At 41.9% G+C, this 15,145-nt stretch overlaps 1 protein-coding gene across 1 annotated transcript; it reads left to right on the forward strand.

Annotated features, from left to right (window-relative positions):
- Positions 1-2,331: 2,331 nt before the first annotated feature.
- LOC311065266 (E3 ubiquitin/ISG15 ligase TRIM25-like) lies at positions 2,332-13,421 on the forward strand (the record flags this gene model as incomplete). Its single annotated transcript, XM_084085519.1, has 10 exons — positions 2,332-2,345; positions 2,935-3,598; positions 3,847-3,942; positions 4,186-4,419; positions 6,105-6,273; positions 6,939-7,031; positions 8,452-8,493; positions 11,724-11,900; positions 12,743-12,802; positions 12,889-13,421. The coding sequence occupies exons 2-10, from the start codon at positions 2,954-2,956 to the stop codon at positions 13,419-13,421; spliced, it is 2,049 nt and encodes a 682-aa protein (XP_083941645.1). The 5' UTR covers positions 2,332-2,345; positions 2,935-2,953.
- Between the last annotated feature and the right edge of the window lie 1,724 nt (positions 13,422-15,145).

The following is a 15,145-nucleotide window of genomic DNA, read 5'->3' on the forward strand; positions in this document are numbered from 1 at the left end:
AGCAGCCATATTGGAAAGAAATTGGGCCTCTTCTTGCCTCCTTCACAGGTGTTACCAATGATACTAATGAAGGCTCTGTTCCATTCTGGTCAGGGTGCTGATATCGTGCATGATATGGCTCACTAGAAACACTCCATTTTGGTTCCCAAATGGCCCCTTATGGTGGGTGTGTAACTCTGAGAGTGTACAAATGGAACCAAATGGACCCGTAAGGGTCCATTTGGTTCCATTTGTACACTCTCAGAGTTATGGGGTCCTTGAAAATAAGACAACCACTATGCCACACTAAATGGAACAGAGCCTTAATTAGTATTATTGGTAACACCTGTGAAGGAAGTAAGGCAGGGGCCCAATTCATTCCCAATATGGCTGCTGTGCATAGAGCCAATTCATACCATGTTCAATCCACTCAGTCCAGAGTGTATGATTGTCCCATGAGCACCTTGCACGAAGGGCCTTGGATGGAGGGCCTTGGATGGAGCCAGCTCTGCCAGATCGAACGCCTAGAGAGGAGAATGTAAAATGGACATGATTAAGACTGTATATTGTGAGGAAGTGAATGTATGATGATATACCTTGTGGTCCACTGACTGTTATTAGTAGATAGGCTATACAGGTACAGCACAGAGTACCGAAGTCTGACATCAAAACCATGCCCCCTGGTTTATGAAGAAATGTTCTCATTCAACATTATCTTTGAAATCACTTAATAAGAAACTGTACTCCGGGGCATTCTGCCAGAGAGGTGGCTCTATTGGTTGTGATATTTTTTTATATTTGATACAGTCTATGATTAAGTTTTTTGGCCTTCTTGTAGCCTAAACTTCCTGGTTTTGATAAGCTTGTAGACCTAAATAAAACAAACTAGTTTCAAATGAGCCATCATAGTAAGCAGTTAGCAACAATTAAAAATCCATCGCAGTCAGTCAGTCATGGTCATCAATCTTTATGTACAGTAAAGTATGTTATTATTACACTATAACTACTAACGCATCTGCAGTGGCTGGAGGTGGATTCCCTACTCTTCCATTGAGAAATTTAGAACCTGGTGTCATGGCAGGATACCTACTAGTTCATGAGCAGTATCCTAGGCTACTACCGCCTGTAGCTCATATGCGCTATCCCCTGTTGGCCATGTAGGGATTACCCCTTGGATCTCAAGAGAACAGATTGCAGCAATTATTAGCAATTATTTTGCATAATCATCATAATCGTTTCCATGTTGAACATTTTTCATATAGAACATTTTCAAAAATAGTGGAAATAGCAGATCTAAGCTCACAACGTGCCGCAGCAAGACGCACTGTGAGCTTGTAGATCGGTTATTTCCACCATTAATGTTTTTTTTTTAAAGTACATCATTAAACATGTCAGTTAGGCCTATGTATTTGTATATTTAGGTTATTTGTAATTTCTGCCCTGTGCAACTTCAAAGCCTATTATTATTATTTTGTTTACTCCACTGCGCCCTCTACAGATCTGGTCAATATAAATGACCATTGACCAAATCCGTAGAGGGCGCAGTGGAGTAAATAAAATAATTTCGGTCTGGCGGACATATTTCATTTACTGCCCAAAAAGTGTATTATACAGAGAAGGTGGGGTTCACAGAGGCTTCCCACCCTGGAGAATAGACTTTCAACAACACAAAACTGCCTTTGTTTCGGTGAGTAGCGAAATAGTTTTGTTTATTTTTTACTTAAGCCCTGTGTCAGGGCGCTAAAGAGAAATCACTAAAATAACGCTCTGGACCAGAGCAAAGGATAGGTAACCGGTAGGGTAGCCCCATTACGAACCTCTCACTCCGCTATACAGCTCCGAGCCGAGCTGTATAACGGAGTGAGAGGTTCGTAATGGGTCCGGGTACTAAAGTATATTGGGGTCCAGCGTCAAGAACAGAACCGGTAGGGAAGATCTAGGCAGTGTATCTCCGTTACTCCGTGACAAGAAAGACGTGGATACATTCTGCAACAAAATCTTATTAGAAAGCGTCGCTACTACTACTACCATGGATACTTGACCATTTTAAAATAACATTTAAGTATAGGCGGCTATACTTAAAGCCTATAGCCTATCTGTAGACAATATTTATTTACCTTCGTTTTTAGTCCCATCAACTATGGCTAATCTAAGGTACCCTTATTTACTTAAACATTTTTGACCATGAGAATAACTTGGCACCATAGAGTTAATCTCTCAAGAACAGTTTATGTTTTTCCTTTTTATTTGACGATGGGTTCCCAGATTGCCATAGAGTTATCACCAGGCAGTTATCACTGAGTCACTGGTACTGCTCTTTGCAGATGAGTGAGGCTGGGAAAGAGGCTACTGCTAGTTTCGTTTCTGTAAGTTTCGTTTCTCAATCTCTTTCCCATCGTGTGACGTATATTTAAGCTCCTCTGGAGTGGTGGAAAAACATTTTTTACTTAAGTAAAAGTATCAATACTGTAATGTAGAAATACTCTGGTATATAAGTTAAAGTAGGCTACGGAATTTAAAATTATAGGTTTCAAAATCTACTTGAACTACCAAAAGTAAGTAAGTACTCATGTAAAATTTCCCGTTTCACATGGTATCATTATAGGCCTAAAATGTATTATTATTATTTTTTTTAGTATTAACATCTTTGAAAATAGCAGATCTACAAGCTCACAACTTGACGCGTTGTGAGCCTGTAGATTGGCTATTTTCAAATAGCCAAAGTTTAAATAGGGCTGAAGTGGTTAATGTTTGTTTTGTAATAATAATTCAAATCTACAAAGTAAATAGTTACTAATGTTGTCAAATAATTGTATTGGAGTAAAAGTACCATATTTGCCTCTGAGATGTAGTGGACTAGAAATTGAATTGAACATTTGAAATACTCAAAATTGTAATTAAGTACAGCACCTGATTAAATGTAATTAGTAACTTTCCACCCCTGCTCCTCTGTAGCTACTGTGCATGAGCTCCCATGATGATGGCTGACATGGACGTGGATGATAAGCTGTCCCTGATGGGTCTGGAGGATGAGCTGACCTGCAGCATCTGCCTTTCTCCAATTGACTGTCCGGTCACAATCCCCTGCGGACACAACTTCTGTCAAGACTGCCTTCTGTTTCTGACCGCCTCTGGAGACAGCTGTATCTGCCCCCAGTGCGGGACCCACTTTGCTACAAAGCCCAAGTTGCTCAGCACGGTGGTCGAAGCCCTCAAAATGAAGTCCAACCAGAGCGAGTCGGAGGACTCGGAGCCAGACCTGTACGAAGAAGCGGAGCCGGTCAAAGCCGAGAAGGAAAAGGGAAAAAAAGTAGAGCAGGTGCCAGCCGCCATATTGTGTGACACCTGTATGGAGGCCAAGGCATCCAAGACCTGCCTTACCTGCATGGCATCCTACTGTGCTGTCCACTTGAGGCCTCACCACGAGAACCTCATTTTCCGCACGCACAAGCTTACGGAACCACTGGGTGACCTGGCCGAGCGCATCTGCCAGGAACACCACAAGATGATGGACTTCTTCTGTGTCACTCACAGCCGATGCATCTGTAGCTTCTGCCTCCAGCAAGTTCACAAAGGTTGCACTTTCTCCACCCCTGATGAACAGAGAGCACTGAAACAGGTGTGTGTGTGCGTGTGTGTGTGTGTGTGTGTGTGTGTGTGTGTGTGTGTGTGTGTGTGTGTGTGTGTGTGTGTGTGTGTGTGTGTGTGTGTGTGTGTGTGTGTGTGTGTGTGTGTGTGTGTGTGTGTGTGTGTCTGTGTGCGTGTGTGTGAGTGACTGTGTGTCATTTGCGTTTTAAAATAATCACCTGTGTCACGTGGGCAGCAAACACACCCATGACATGACACCTTTTGTATTTGTTATTGTAGTCTGACTTGAGAGAAAAGTTGTCTTTGCTGGACGGCAAGATCGAGAAGAACCAGAAAGTGATATCTCAAATGAATGACATGGAGACCAAGATAAAGGTAAAGCCCCTGATATTTCCAGAAGAAGGGGTCCATTTTTACACTTTCAGTTAAAATAATAACACCAACAGGCTCAGTAATACACTCAAAATATTGCCCAAAACCTTTGAACGATCAGTCATTTTTATGTATGATTCCTACTCATTTGCATTTCTTCATTCTTGAATAAACTGTGTATAAAAAGAGCATGCATATATATTTATAATGCATATATATTTAACTATCTTCTCTCACTGTCACTAGGACTCAGCATCCAGCAGGGAGAGAGCTCTGGAGGCTGAGTATCAGCAGATGCGAGAGCTGTTGGACAGTGAGTTTCGCACAGCGCTGAACGCCGTGGATCGTGAGCAGGAGTCTGCTCAGACAGCACTCCAGCGCTTCACCAAGAGGTTTTCTCAGAACGTGGAGCAACTGAGTGCTGCCAAAGATGGCATCAACGGCTTGTTGGGTCAGTCCCAAACCGTGGCCTTCCTTCAGGTGAGATGACATTTGTGACAATGAAATTGCAGGTACATTAAATTAGTTATAATAATTTTAAAAAGCAACCCGGAAATAAATTATATGTTGAAAGTTGCTCAGGATCAAAGGGATTGTAAAGTTTGCAACCTCATAGTCGACCAGGTGTGCTGGGGGGTGTCTTTCTCTCTGTGGACCCTGTGGGCGTAAAGACTGGGACTGGGGAGCCGGATTAGAGTACCATCCAAAGTATGGAACCCACAGATCCAGTTCTAGGTTAACATCAATCTCCGTAGGCAGATTCCCTTCTAATACACTCTCAGCGCTACAAGCAGCCCTGCCCGATGAGCGAGCTAAGCAGATGGAGCTCGAGCTGTTGCAGTGACAACATGAAGAGGAACAACATGCCGGCATTGAATGTCAACGACTCCAAGCTCAATCCAAAGAGGGTCAAAGGTTGCAAGAGGAAGCCCTTAGAGCTCAAGAGTTAGCAACCCGACAACTGGAATTGAGGCGCCTGATAACAAAAGAGAGAATGAGCTTGTAATAGCCAGATGCATCACTTCTTGCATTAAAGAGGACATGGAGGAGGACCCAGATGGTGCCAGAGCCCCATCATCTAAGTCAGATGACGGGGAAGCAGACCCCACTCCTGCAAAGATAAAAAATAAAAAAGTGAAAATGAATGTCATAGAACCTTTAACGGATTTGGCATGCTGGTTACTACATATGAGACTAAGGACTGTAAGATGTGGTACAACAAACACTTTGCTGGTAACATACCAACAAAGCTTATAAACTACACATACGGTGTGTCAAACAAACTGCAATGTCTAGTAGTCTAGAAAACACATACCTTTGTGCATCCACACACATCAAAGAATAAAAAGGGACTGTAGCACACTGTAAAACTGAAGAGAGAGAGAGGGACAAACTCCCAGCTACTGTAGGTCAAACTAGAACTGAACCAAACACAATCAGTAACAGCTGGTATACATAGCTTAATTAAATGAGGAGCACCTGTGATCAGAGTGAACTAGCATGAAGCAATACTCAGAATCAGGAGGCAATAAACACAATTATCAAGTAAGGTCGAAAGTCAACACATTTAAGCACTGCATATGCTCACATAGATGAATCTTTTATTTAAGCAGAGTAACGTTTCGGGCCCATGCCCATCTTCAGACTGAAAGTTGCTGCCACTTAAGCCTGAAAGCTTTGTACGTGTTGCCATGTGACAGGTTGTGAGCTTATAGATCAGCTATTTTCACCACACGAGACAGGCATACGCATGTATAAATTAAGCGCATAGGCCTAGGCTGCTTTTGAGAATTTTCGCCTATAATAAAAGTAGGTCGGGAGGTGGCTTATTGTCGGTATCAGCCGAGTAACACGCAGGAGTCTGTCCCTGTTACAATGCGCTAGACCCCTGGGAGATGGATTGCTGAGGTGGAGCGCCACACCTATCCTCAGCTCCCAGTACTTACCGCACGACTTGCCGCACCCAAGTCGTGCTACTCATGCGCTGAGTTGGCGGTGCCCGGGATTCGAACCCATGACCTTTTGGTCTGAAGGCGAGAGCTCTACCGACTGAGCTACCCGGACACTAAATGACATGCCCAAATTGGGAACACCAGGGTTAATGTGGTTAAAAGAAAGAACAACAACAAAATAAAACAATTAATATTCTTCCTTTTATGCTACAGGCCTCAGTTGACCTGCCCTCTGTAGTAAGCTTTCACCCACACACCCCTCGAATCACCCTGGACTCTAAGGCAGTGACGGGGTCGCAGGCCTTCGCTGCTGTGCTGAAGGAACATCTGCTGTACATATTCAAACAACCCATTGAGGCCAGGCTGCAGATGCTAAAACCAGGTAAGTGTGGAAAATTGTGGAACAAAACAAAATAAATACAAACAGTACAGGTGAGGAAAAGAATGCTCAACATGCATCTAAAAACATCTAACTCCATGAGAGAAAAGGGGAGAAAAAGGTTCACAAACAATAGCCATGTTTCTGTCCAAATGCTAATTCTAAGAGAAATATTGTGTTGCATTAGAAACACTAACAGGCCAGCTAATTTTGTACAATTCCACGTTATCACAAAAACGTTTTATGGATTGGAGGTGATAAAATAATTATGAGTAACACTTTCTATTAAGCCCATAACTATTATGCAAGCATTGTAATGCATTATGAAGATATACTGTATATAAAGCATCATAATTAAATAGACATTTAACCGCAGTCCACAGTCCACCACAGTTTTCTGTCCTAAATGCCTGTATGGAAATTGGAAAAGGGGATTTTGTGTATTCTGTACCCTAGGCATGGAATAAATTGCAGAAATACTTGAATTTATTTAGCTTCAATGCTTTTAAATCGACTCAACAGGTGAAACAAGTGCTTCTCATCCTGGGTTTAGTCTTTTCACCTGCAAGAACAGTTCCACAGCCACTATTTGGTATTATCATTTCTGGCTAAAAGGATAACACAAAAAACTTTGAAAGAATGCTTAAATGTTTGCTGCTGGGTTTCAGGAGAAGTGCCACTGCTCCAAGGACAACCAAGACACCTCAGGTCCCCAAGTCCAGGGGCGCCGCTCAGGGCTGGCCAGGCCAGGAAACCACCAAGTAGGAAAATGCTGTCAATGACTAAACTTGGATCTAATTCTGATGATGAGAATAATTTGATTAAGCTGCTTACTTACTATGTCCATAGAAAACATGGAATGCAACTCCAATACATTTTAATATCCCCAATTCCATTAGTGTGTGTGTGTGTGTGTGTGTGTGTGTGTGTGTGTGTGTGTGTGTGTGTGTGTGTGTGTGTGTGTGTGTGTGTGTGTGTGTGTGTGTGTGTGTGTGTGTGTGTGTGTGTGTGTGCGCGTGAGTGTGTGTGAGTGTGTGTAGTGCCTGAGACCGACTCGAACCGGATCATGAATTATTAATATATATATCTGATCCGAGCCTAAGCTGACACAATTATTATTATTATTTTATTTTTGTAGACAATTCGTTACACTTAACACTGACACGAACGTGTTAATGTTACAGCATGCCTGTTTACCCCGATTGAACTTGTGTGGGCTTGAAAATGATCATGAAAAGGCATAATTTGGGGTAGATTGTTACAGATTATACATGCCGTTATTATAATAACATTTCAGTTGTCTTACTGATTACCGATTTGTCTTTTTTCCCCCTTTTTCAACTTTGTGTATAATAAGTAACAAGTCCCCAGGACATTTTTGTGTTATCCTTTTAGATCAAATGTCTGACTGTACCTCGTGCTGTTTACATTTCTGTCTAAAAAAGTATTCAATCAATCAATCAACGCAGGCTATTCATCATGATATGGACTTAACTGTTGACTGTTGTTTGTTTTTGGTAGTTTTTTTTAAAGTTCCCCAAGAAGACAAATTGAGTTAACCCCTATCATCCACTACAGCTGTGTGTGTTCACATATCAAAGCATGTCACGTTGCATTCCCTTCCCGTGAACACAGCTGCGTCATTGTCTGGACAACACAGAGTGTTATCACGTAAACCATGAAGTACTGAAGTAGCCTGACACAGACGAACAGTGCAACAGTAGCCTATCGTCTTTATTTATTTTTACACAATATGAACAACATGACCGATTCGAATCCCGACCATCAATTATGAATGCTTCCGACCCGTACCCAGCCTGTCGAGTACCGCCGGGTTTCAGTCGGGTATCCCAACTTGTGTGTGCGTGTGCGTGTGCGTGTGCCTATGTGTATGTGTGTGTCTGTGTGTGTCTGTGTGTCTAGGTGTTTGTATCACACATACACTGTATATAGGCTACTTTCAGAAATTAAAATTAATAAATTAATAAAAAATAGCAGATCTACAAGTTCACAGTGTCAGAATACGGTGCATTCTGAGTTATTTGTTATTTTGTTTGAGAGTACCCTTTGAACTGGTTTTAAGATTTTAAGAATGCATCAATGGGATGCCTTCTTAAAGTCAAACTACTGTATTTTTTTTTTACTGATGCTAATTGTGTTACTGTTGCTTTGCCCTTTTAGAACAAAACAAGGACCAAACTGAGAAGAGCCAAAAAACTGATGGTATGAATACTCTTACAAAATCTTTCATTTACCATGCTTATGTTTCCTTGATATGCCTCCTGAAAACAGGACCCAAAGAAAGTGTGTATATATATACACACATTGTCATAAGGAAAAAAGCTGGAGCATACGGATCATCTTAAAAACCTTTTAATAGCTACAAAAAGAATCATCTCTCAAGAACAGATTCCGAGCTGCGCTACTGCATCTGTCGGGAGGGGCCATTCAGAATGTGTGAACATTGGCCTACAAGTGGGCGGGCCTTAGATCAGGAAGCAGGCCGCGCTTTACCCAATCAAATGTAGTGGGCGGGATTTACATTTACATGTTCCCACTAAAAACAAACCAATTTATCAAATTCTTAAAACAAAAGTGCTGAAGAGGTTTTACATGTTACCTTTTTGTTACCTTTTTTTTTAATATATATATATTTTTGGGGCCTTTTTATGCCTTTATTTAGAGAGGGATAGTGAAAGTAGGCTGACAGGAAATGGGGGGGTGACACGCAGCAAAGGTCGTCGGCATCGGGAGTCGAACCCGCGACACGCTGCCAGGCTGGCATTACAGCCTAGGACCGTCACGCTACGGCCCAGGCCCCAGAGTAAAATTCAAAGGGGAAAAAACAGCGGGCGAATGTTTTCCCTTTTTTCTGATGATAGGTTCCCAGATTGCAAAAAAATCAGTAATCCTTTTTGTACCCATTACGTTTTTAAGATGATCCGTGTGCTTCAGCTGTTTCCTTTTTGATGCTGCTGTGGTACCTGTCTGAGAGGCACCGGCTCTCATCCTTACAGTGGGTTTAAGCATGTGAACTTTCTCAAGTTTATATATAGTGTATACTATATGTATGACCACTCTGTCACTTTAAACTACGGGCAGGCTCATGCTACTGTATAAAGACCAGTGTCAGACCTTCTGGCATACACCTCGTCATCTACATTAGTAGCAGTCTCCATAATTCTATTTCTTTTATATGAATGAAATCTATTAATGTTACTTTAAAAAAGAAGAAGAAGAAACCAGCGAACACCGGCATAAACAACAGAGGCCGCCTCGCAGACGGAGGCATGGTATGTCCTTTGCCCCTACACACAACACCTCCTTGTTTAATACCAGAGTCGATCTATTCTGTTATCGGAATTTACATTTAAACACTTTTTATCACCATCAGGGAGGACAATCAGGACATACACATAATCGACCCAACCCAGTCGACTCGCTCCCGACCTCCTCCACAGACTCTGATTCTACTGTGTCTGAGATGCCATCTGATGTGTTTCCTGCTCCTGGTCCTGACTTCTCTTTTGTATCTCGTTTTGCCCCTATTGTGTCTAATCCCTCACTTTTAGCATTCACCAAAAAGGTGGACTTTGAGATTGAGAAACTGTTTGTGGGCTCTCCTATTTCAGGCGCCTTGCGCTTGATGAATTTGCAAAAAATGACACAATTATTGTTTGACCTGCCGATAAAGGCGGTGCCACTGTGATCCCGTCTAAAGAGAAATACATTTCACAATACATTTAAATTCCAAACATTATACTAAGCTACCCACTAACCCATTACCAGCTATGCAAATTCAGTTCCATGATTTTGTGGTCAAAGCCAAGGAGGCTCAATGGATTTCTGAGAATTAGTTCATGTTTCTTGTGGTAGAACATCCTATGTTGGCTTCTTTCTATTTACTCCCAGAAATACACAAAGAGCCCTTTGATAATCCACCTGGTTGTCCTATTATTTGTGGTATTGGCACGTTAACTGAACCGGCCTCCAAATGTATTGATTTTGATATCAAACCATATGTTCAGAAGCTTCTTTCTTTCATTGAAGATACCACTGATGTTTTAAATAGGATATCGGTTCTTCTCACCAATGTACAATCCCAGTTTTTGGTCACAATGGATGTAGAGAACACTAATATCGATCACAATGATGGGTTGGATGCGTTAAAGTTTTTTCTTGCTGATAGAGATAGTTTGCCACCTACTGATGTTATTATTGAACTTACAAACTGGATCATCCATAATAATGTTTTCATGTTTACTGACGAAATGTACTAACAGTGTGTTGTTGTTCCTATGGGTTCCTGCTTCTCTCCAAATTACGCCTGTCTGTACCTGGGCTACCGTGTACCGATTTGTGTGATGTTTGGACAACATTTTTGGGAGTAATATAAAATAAAATGTTTTGCAAAGATTGGCCTCCTGGTGGCGCTATAATAGGGCAATGTTTAAAGGGTGGCATTTGTTCCTCAATGTAGCGCGAATGTGCGTGCAAAGTTTCACCGCAATCGGACGCTACGTTCATGATTTGCAGCATTTTATTCAAAACGTTTATTCAAAATGTGTACCGATTTGCGTGAAATTTGAATAAAATCTGAGGTAGTAATATAAAATAAATTGTTTTAGATAAGTCGGCCTCCTGGTGGCGCTATAAAAGGCAGATGTGAAAAGTGCAGGGCAAAGGTTTTTCTTTGGCCTCTAGGGAGTGTGCATACAAAGTTTTACACAGATCAGTGCTTCTTTGTCCCAAGTGGGACATAAGGCTTCGATGATTGACCTACATCGGGACCTGTCTTGTGCTGCATGTTGTGCCTCGTAGTTCATCTCCTTAAGCTCAGCTGTCACGGTTCGTCACCAGGTGATTTGGGGTCAACCTTGACATCCCTGCTGGGGTGCATCTCAGTGCAACCTTTGGGATTCGATCTTGGGCCATTCGGAGCACATGTCCCAGCCATCATAGACGGCGGCGTTTGATTTCTGACACAACATTGGAGCACCTGGTCATCCTATGCAGCTCTTTATTTGAGATCTTCTCAGGTCAGAAGATGCGGTAGATTTTACGGAGGCATCCATTGTGGAAGGCATTGATCTTTTTCATATCACATGTTGTCACTCGGCAGCATTCCGAGCCATACATCAGCACTGATTTTACGTTATACTGTTGTACAGTCAGACCTTTGTTCTTAGGCTGTACTGCTTCAACTTCCAGATAGGATGGAGCCTTGCAAAAACACAGCGAGCCTTTCCTAGCCTTGCTCTGATGTCCTTTTTTGTTGTGTTGTCCTTGCTGACAAGACTTCCCAGGTAGGTGGACTCTTCAACAAAGTCAAGGGTTTCCCCATTCACAATGACTGGAGTGGCATTAATGCAAATCACTTGTGTTTTGGAGCCATTGATGTTAAACCCTGTAGTTTTTCCTTACTGGTTAAGTCTGTCAGTTTTCTCCTGCAGGTGGATATATTTGGAGAGAACAGCAAGGTCATCGGCAAAGTCTAGGTCTTCAAGTTGGGAGAACAAAGTCCACTGGATGCCCCTTGGTTTATCGGCCGTCTTCCTCATCGCCCAGTCGATGGCCATTAGAAAGAGAATGGGAAACATGGTGCAGTTCAGTGATCAGTGCAGTTACAGGTAAAAAAAAACGTATCGGCCTGTTATAGCGCCGCCATGAGGCTGATTTGAAAAAAATCAAGTGGCATTTCTTCCTCAGCCTAGTGGGAATGTACACGCTGTGTTCATGATTTTAGGCATTTTGTTCAAAACGGAGGACTCCTGCAAACTTAGGAAGCCAATCTTAGCCAATCAGGATGGAATATGACAAATCTGAAAGACACGTTTTGTTTAATGACTATAGAGATACTGTTACTGTGTACCGATTTGCGTGATGTTTGGACAAAATCTGTAGAAGTTAAGAAGACCTTAACCTGTCGAAACATGTTGGCATTTTTATAGAATCAAATTTGTTTACTTACTCTCCTCCACATTCTTTGAGTGCTCGGATCTCTTCTTTTTTTAAAGTCTACATTCCCACTGATCCTAGAAGCGCCATACACCTTTAAGACGTTTGTATCTCCTGTGTGCTCCCGGTTGGCCTGGCCTCTGTGTTTTTTCTCTATTAATGTATGTACTATTGGACCACTTGCATTTAACCTGGATTTTGGAGCCACCCCGTTCTCAAAAAGCCGGTACAAGAAATATGAAAGCATGCAGCCCATTCCACGGAGAACCTATTGGATTTGTCATTTAAAGAGACACCCAGAGGCCACCCCCAGGCGAAGGAACCTAAAGAGAAGCCAGGTAGAAGAACCTGTCCACATTTAAAAATAGAGAAATTAAATAAAGTTCCAGTGCTCTCCATTACTGACCCATTGTCTGTAATGTGGATGGTTTTGAGTAATGTCACAATAAGATCTAACCCAATCAAATAAACTATATTGCTTTTCCCTCTCTAATTGTTTTATCCTCTTATCTAGAACCCTCGGGAATCCCTCCTAGCATTACATCTGCTGCCAAAAGAACCGAGCTTCTACAATGTAAGATTGTGGGCATGTTTAGATCAGTATCATCATGTGGAGGTGCAGTTCCTCAATGTTAACTTCCGTTTGTCTCCCCAAAATAGACGGCACAGTGCTCACCTTCGACCCAAAGACGGCCCACAAGCGCATTGCCCTCAGCGAGGAATTGACCAAGGCCACGGTGTCCGACGAGCCCGCGACCTACCCAGACGGCCCTGCGCGTTTCACTGTCTGCACCCAGGTGCTCGCTTCCAAGGGTTTCGCTAGAGGACGTCACTACTGGGAGGTCAAAATGAGTAGCAACAACTTAATTGGCATAGGGATAGCCTACAACAGCATTGGTCGTAAAAGGCCCTCCAGCAGAATGGGTCGCAACAGTCACTCGTGGTGTGTTGAGTGGTTTAATGTCAAGCTGTCTGCCTGGCACGCTAGCAGCGAGACAGTGCTGGAAAATTCCAGTCCCAAGCGTGTGGGTGTGTTGTTGGATTGTGAGGACGGGGCAGCCACGTTCTATAATGTAGTATCTGACAGGGCGTATCCCTTCCATACATTTGTGTTCCCATTCACTGAGACGGTGTACCCAGCCTTCTGGATCTTCTCCAGTGGTTCATCCGTTACTTTGTGCAAGCCGCAGTGAGATAGAGTGATTGTACATGCCCAAAGTAACGGATGAACCAAAATGAGTAGCAACAACTAATTTTTATCCCCATATACACACATACACTCCCCACACACACACTCACCGTTATCATTCCTCTCAACCAAAGATAATCAGTATAATTGAACATAACTACTTAATAATATTCAAAATAATCTATTAATAATATTAAAACTACGTATACAATATGTTGTGCTCTGAACTTCGGTTCTAATAGACAGATATACAGCATGCTATAAAGTTAAACCAATGTCTTAAAAATTACAATAAGTCTATGTTGCAGTTGCTGTTCAGATCTCAGTTTTGCCATAATATAGGAATCATTGTATTTGCTTATTGGTCTTGAGTCAAGATGACTTCAACAAAAGCAAGTGTGATCATACTGCATGCCACACTGATATGAACTAGCTGTCCTTAAATAAGAATTTGATAGTGACTATTGACCAGTATTTATAAAATAAAAATGTGTTTGTGACCAGTAAATATAGCAAGTGTAAGTCACTCCCTATTCATTAATATGATTCACGTTATCTCATGACATGCTCTCTTTTTGAAGGATAGAGGTGTTCATCTAGTGGTAGTTGCTTTCTGCAGTTGCCACGTCGTTCAAAGGCTAAATGCATGTACTCCATGGCAGCAGATGGTGGTGTTTGTCTCTGGACCAAATAAAGCTATAGACTAAACACTTATTGTACAGTAGCCTACATGCAACGTGCAATATGTGTTTGTGTTTACCGACTTCACAATACCAATGATAACCTGAAGCCTCAAAATGTATCATGATGAAGGAAGCTAAATTGATGACTTGTTTGCCATGTGCAATTTGAATGGGGTATTGGGAGTTTACATGTTAAGATAGGCTTATACTTTCCTTTCAATGCTCCTTTCAATGTTTACGGTCTTGTCCTATGTGGCTTGACTGATAAGAACATTTGAAACACAACAAGTTCTCTGTGGAAGAAATTGTTTTATACACGATGCAGCTCTGCTTTGATGCTGAACTTTAGACCCTGCCTCTGTATACCGTGCTGGAATAGTGATTTTGCCACCTGGATCTGATTCTGGAAATAAAACAAAATAAATCACGGTAATCACAATCACTCACAATTTTCACGATGGTATTATCTGTGGTGATGTTCGGCTTGTAAGAAAATCTGCAATAAGTGCAAAAAAAAGAAGGAATGCCTTTGTTAATCTTCTCCGCAATCAAGTCAAACTTTGTTCCACAAGAAGTATGCTGCAGCCTTTAGTTGGATTTTGCTGTGTGTTATGAATGGGCTTGTCTTAGGATGCCAGTGATACCATGTCCATGGCTCATCTTCTCTAGATTTCGCAAAAACTAAGCTGTTCAATCCATGAAGTTGGGTGTCAATCCGCCCATCCTAAAGGACAGGCAAGTTGATGTTGGTGTACAGTAAGCCTAATGGCATATAAAGTGAAAGCTGTTGCTGGTCAATGCAGAGTTCTATTAAAGATGTTTCTTTAGACTTAACTGTTTACCTGTGGTTACCTGCAGATAAATGCAGTAAGGGCAAAGATTGGTTGAAATAACAACCAACTACATCTGACTATAGGATTTAAACTACAGACTGGGTAATTTCATCAAGAATTTTCCCAGTGGGCATTGCATACAGCATAGTTCCATTATATATTGGTACAGACTAAACAAGGGTGCTCCTCAGATTTTAAGATTTCAAAAAGCA

This window comes from Gymnoscopelus microlampas (assembly GCF_963454915.1).
Source record: "Gymnoscopelus microlampas genome assembly, chromosome: 2".
Classification (NCBI taxonomy): domain Eukaryota; kingdom Metazoa; phylum Chordata; class Actinopteri; order Myctophiformes; family Myctophidae; genus Gymnoscopelus; species Gymnoscopelus microlampas.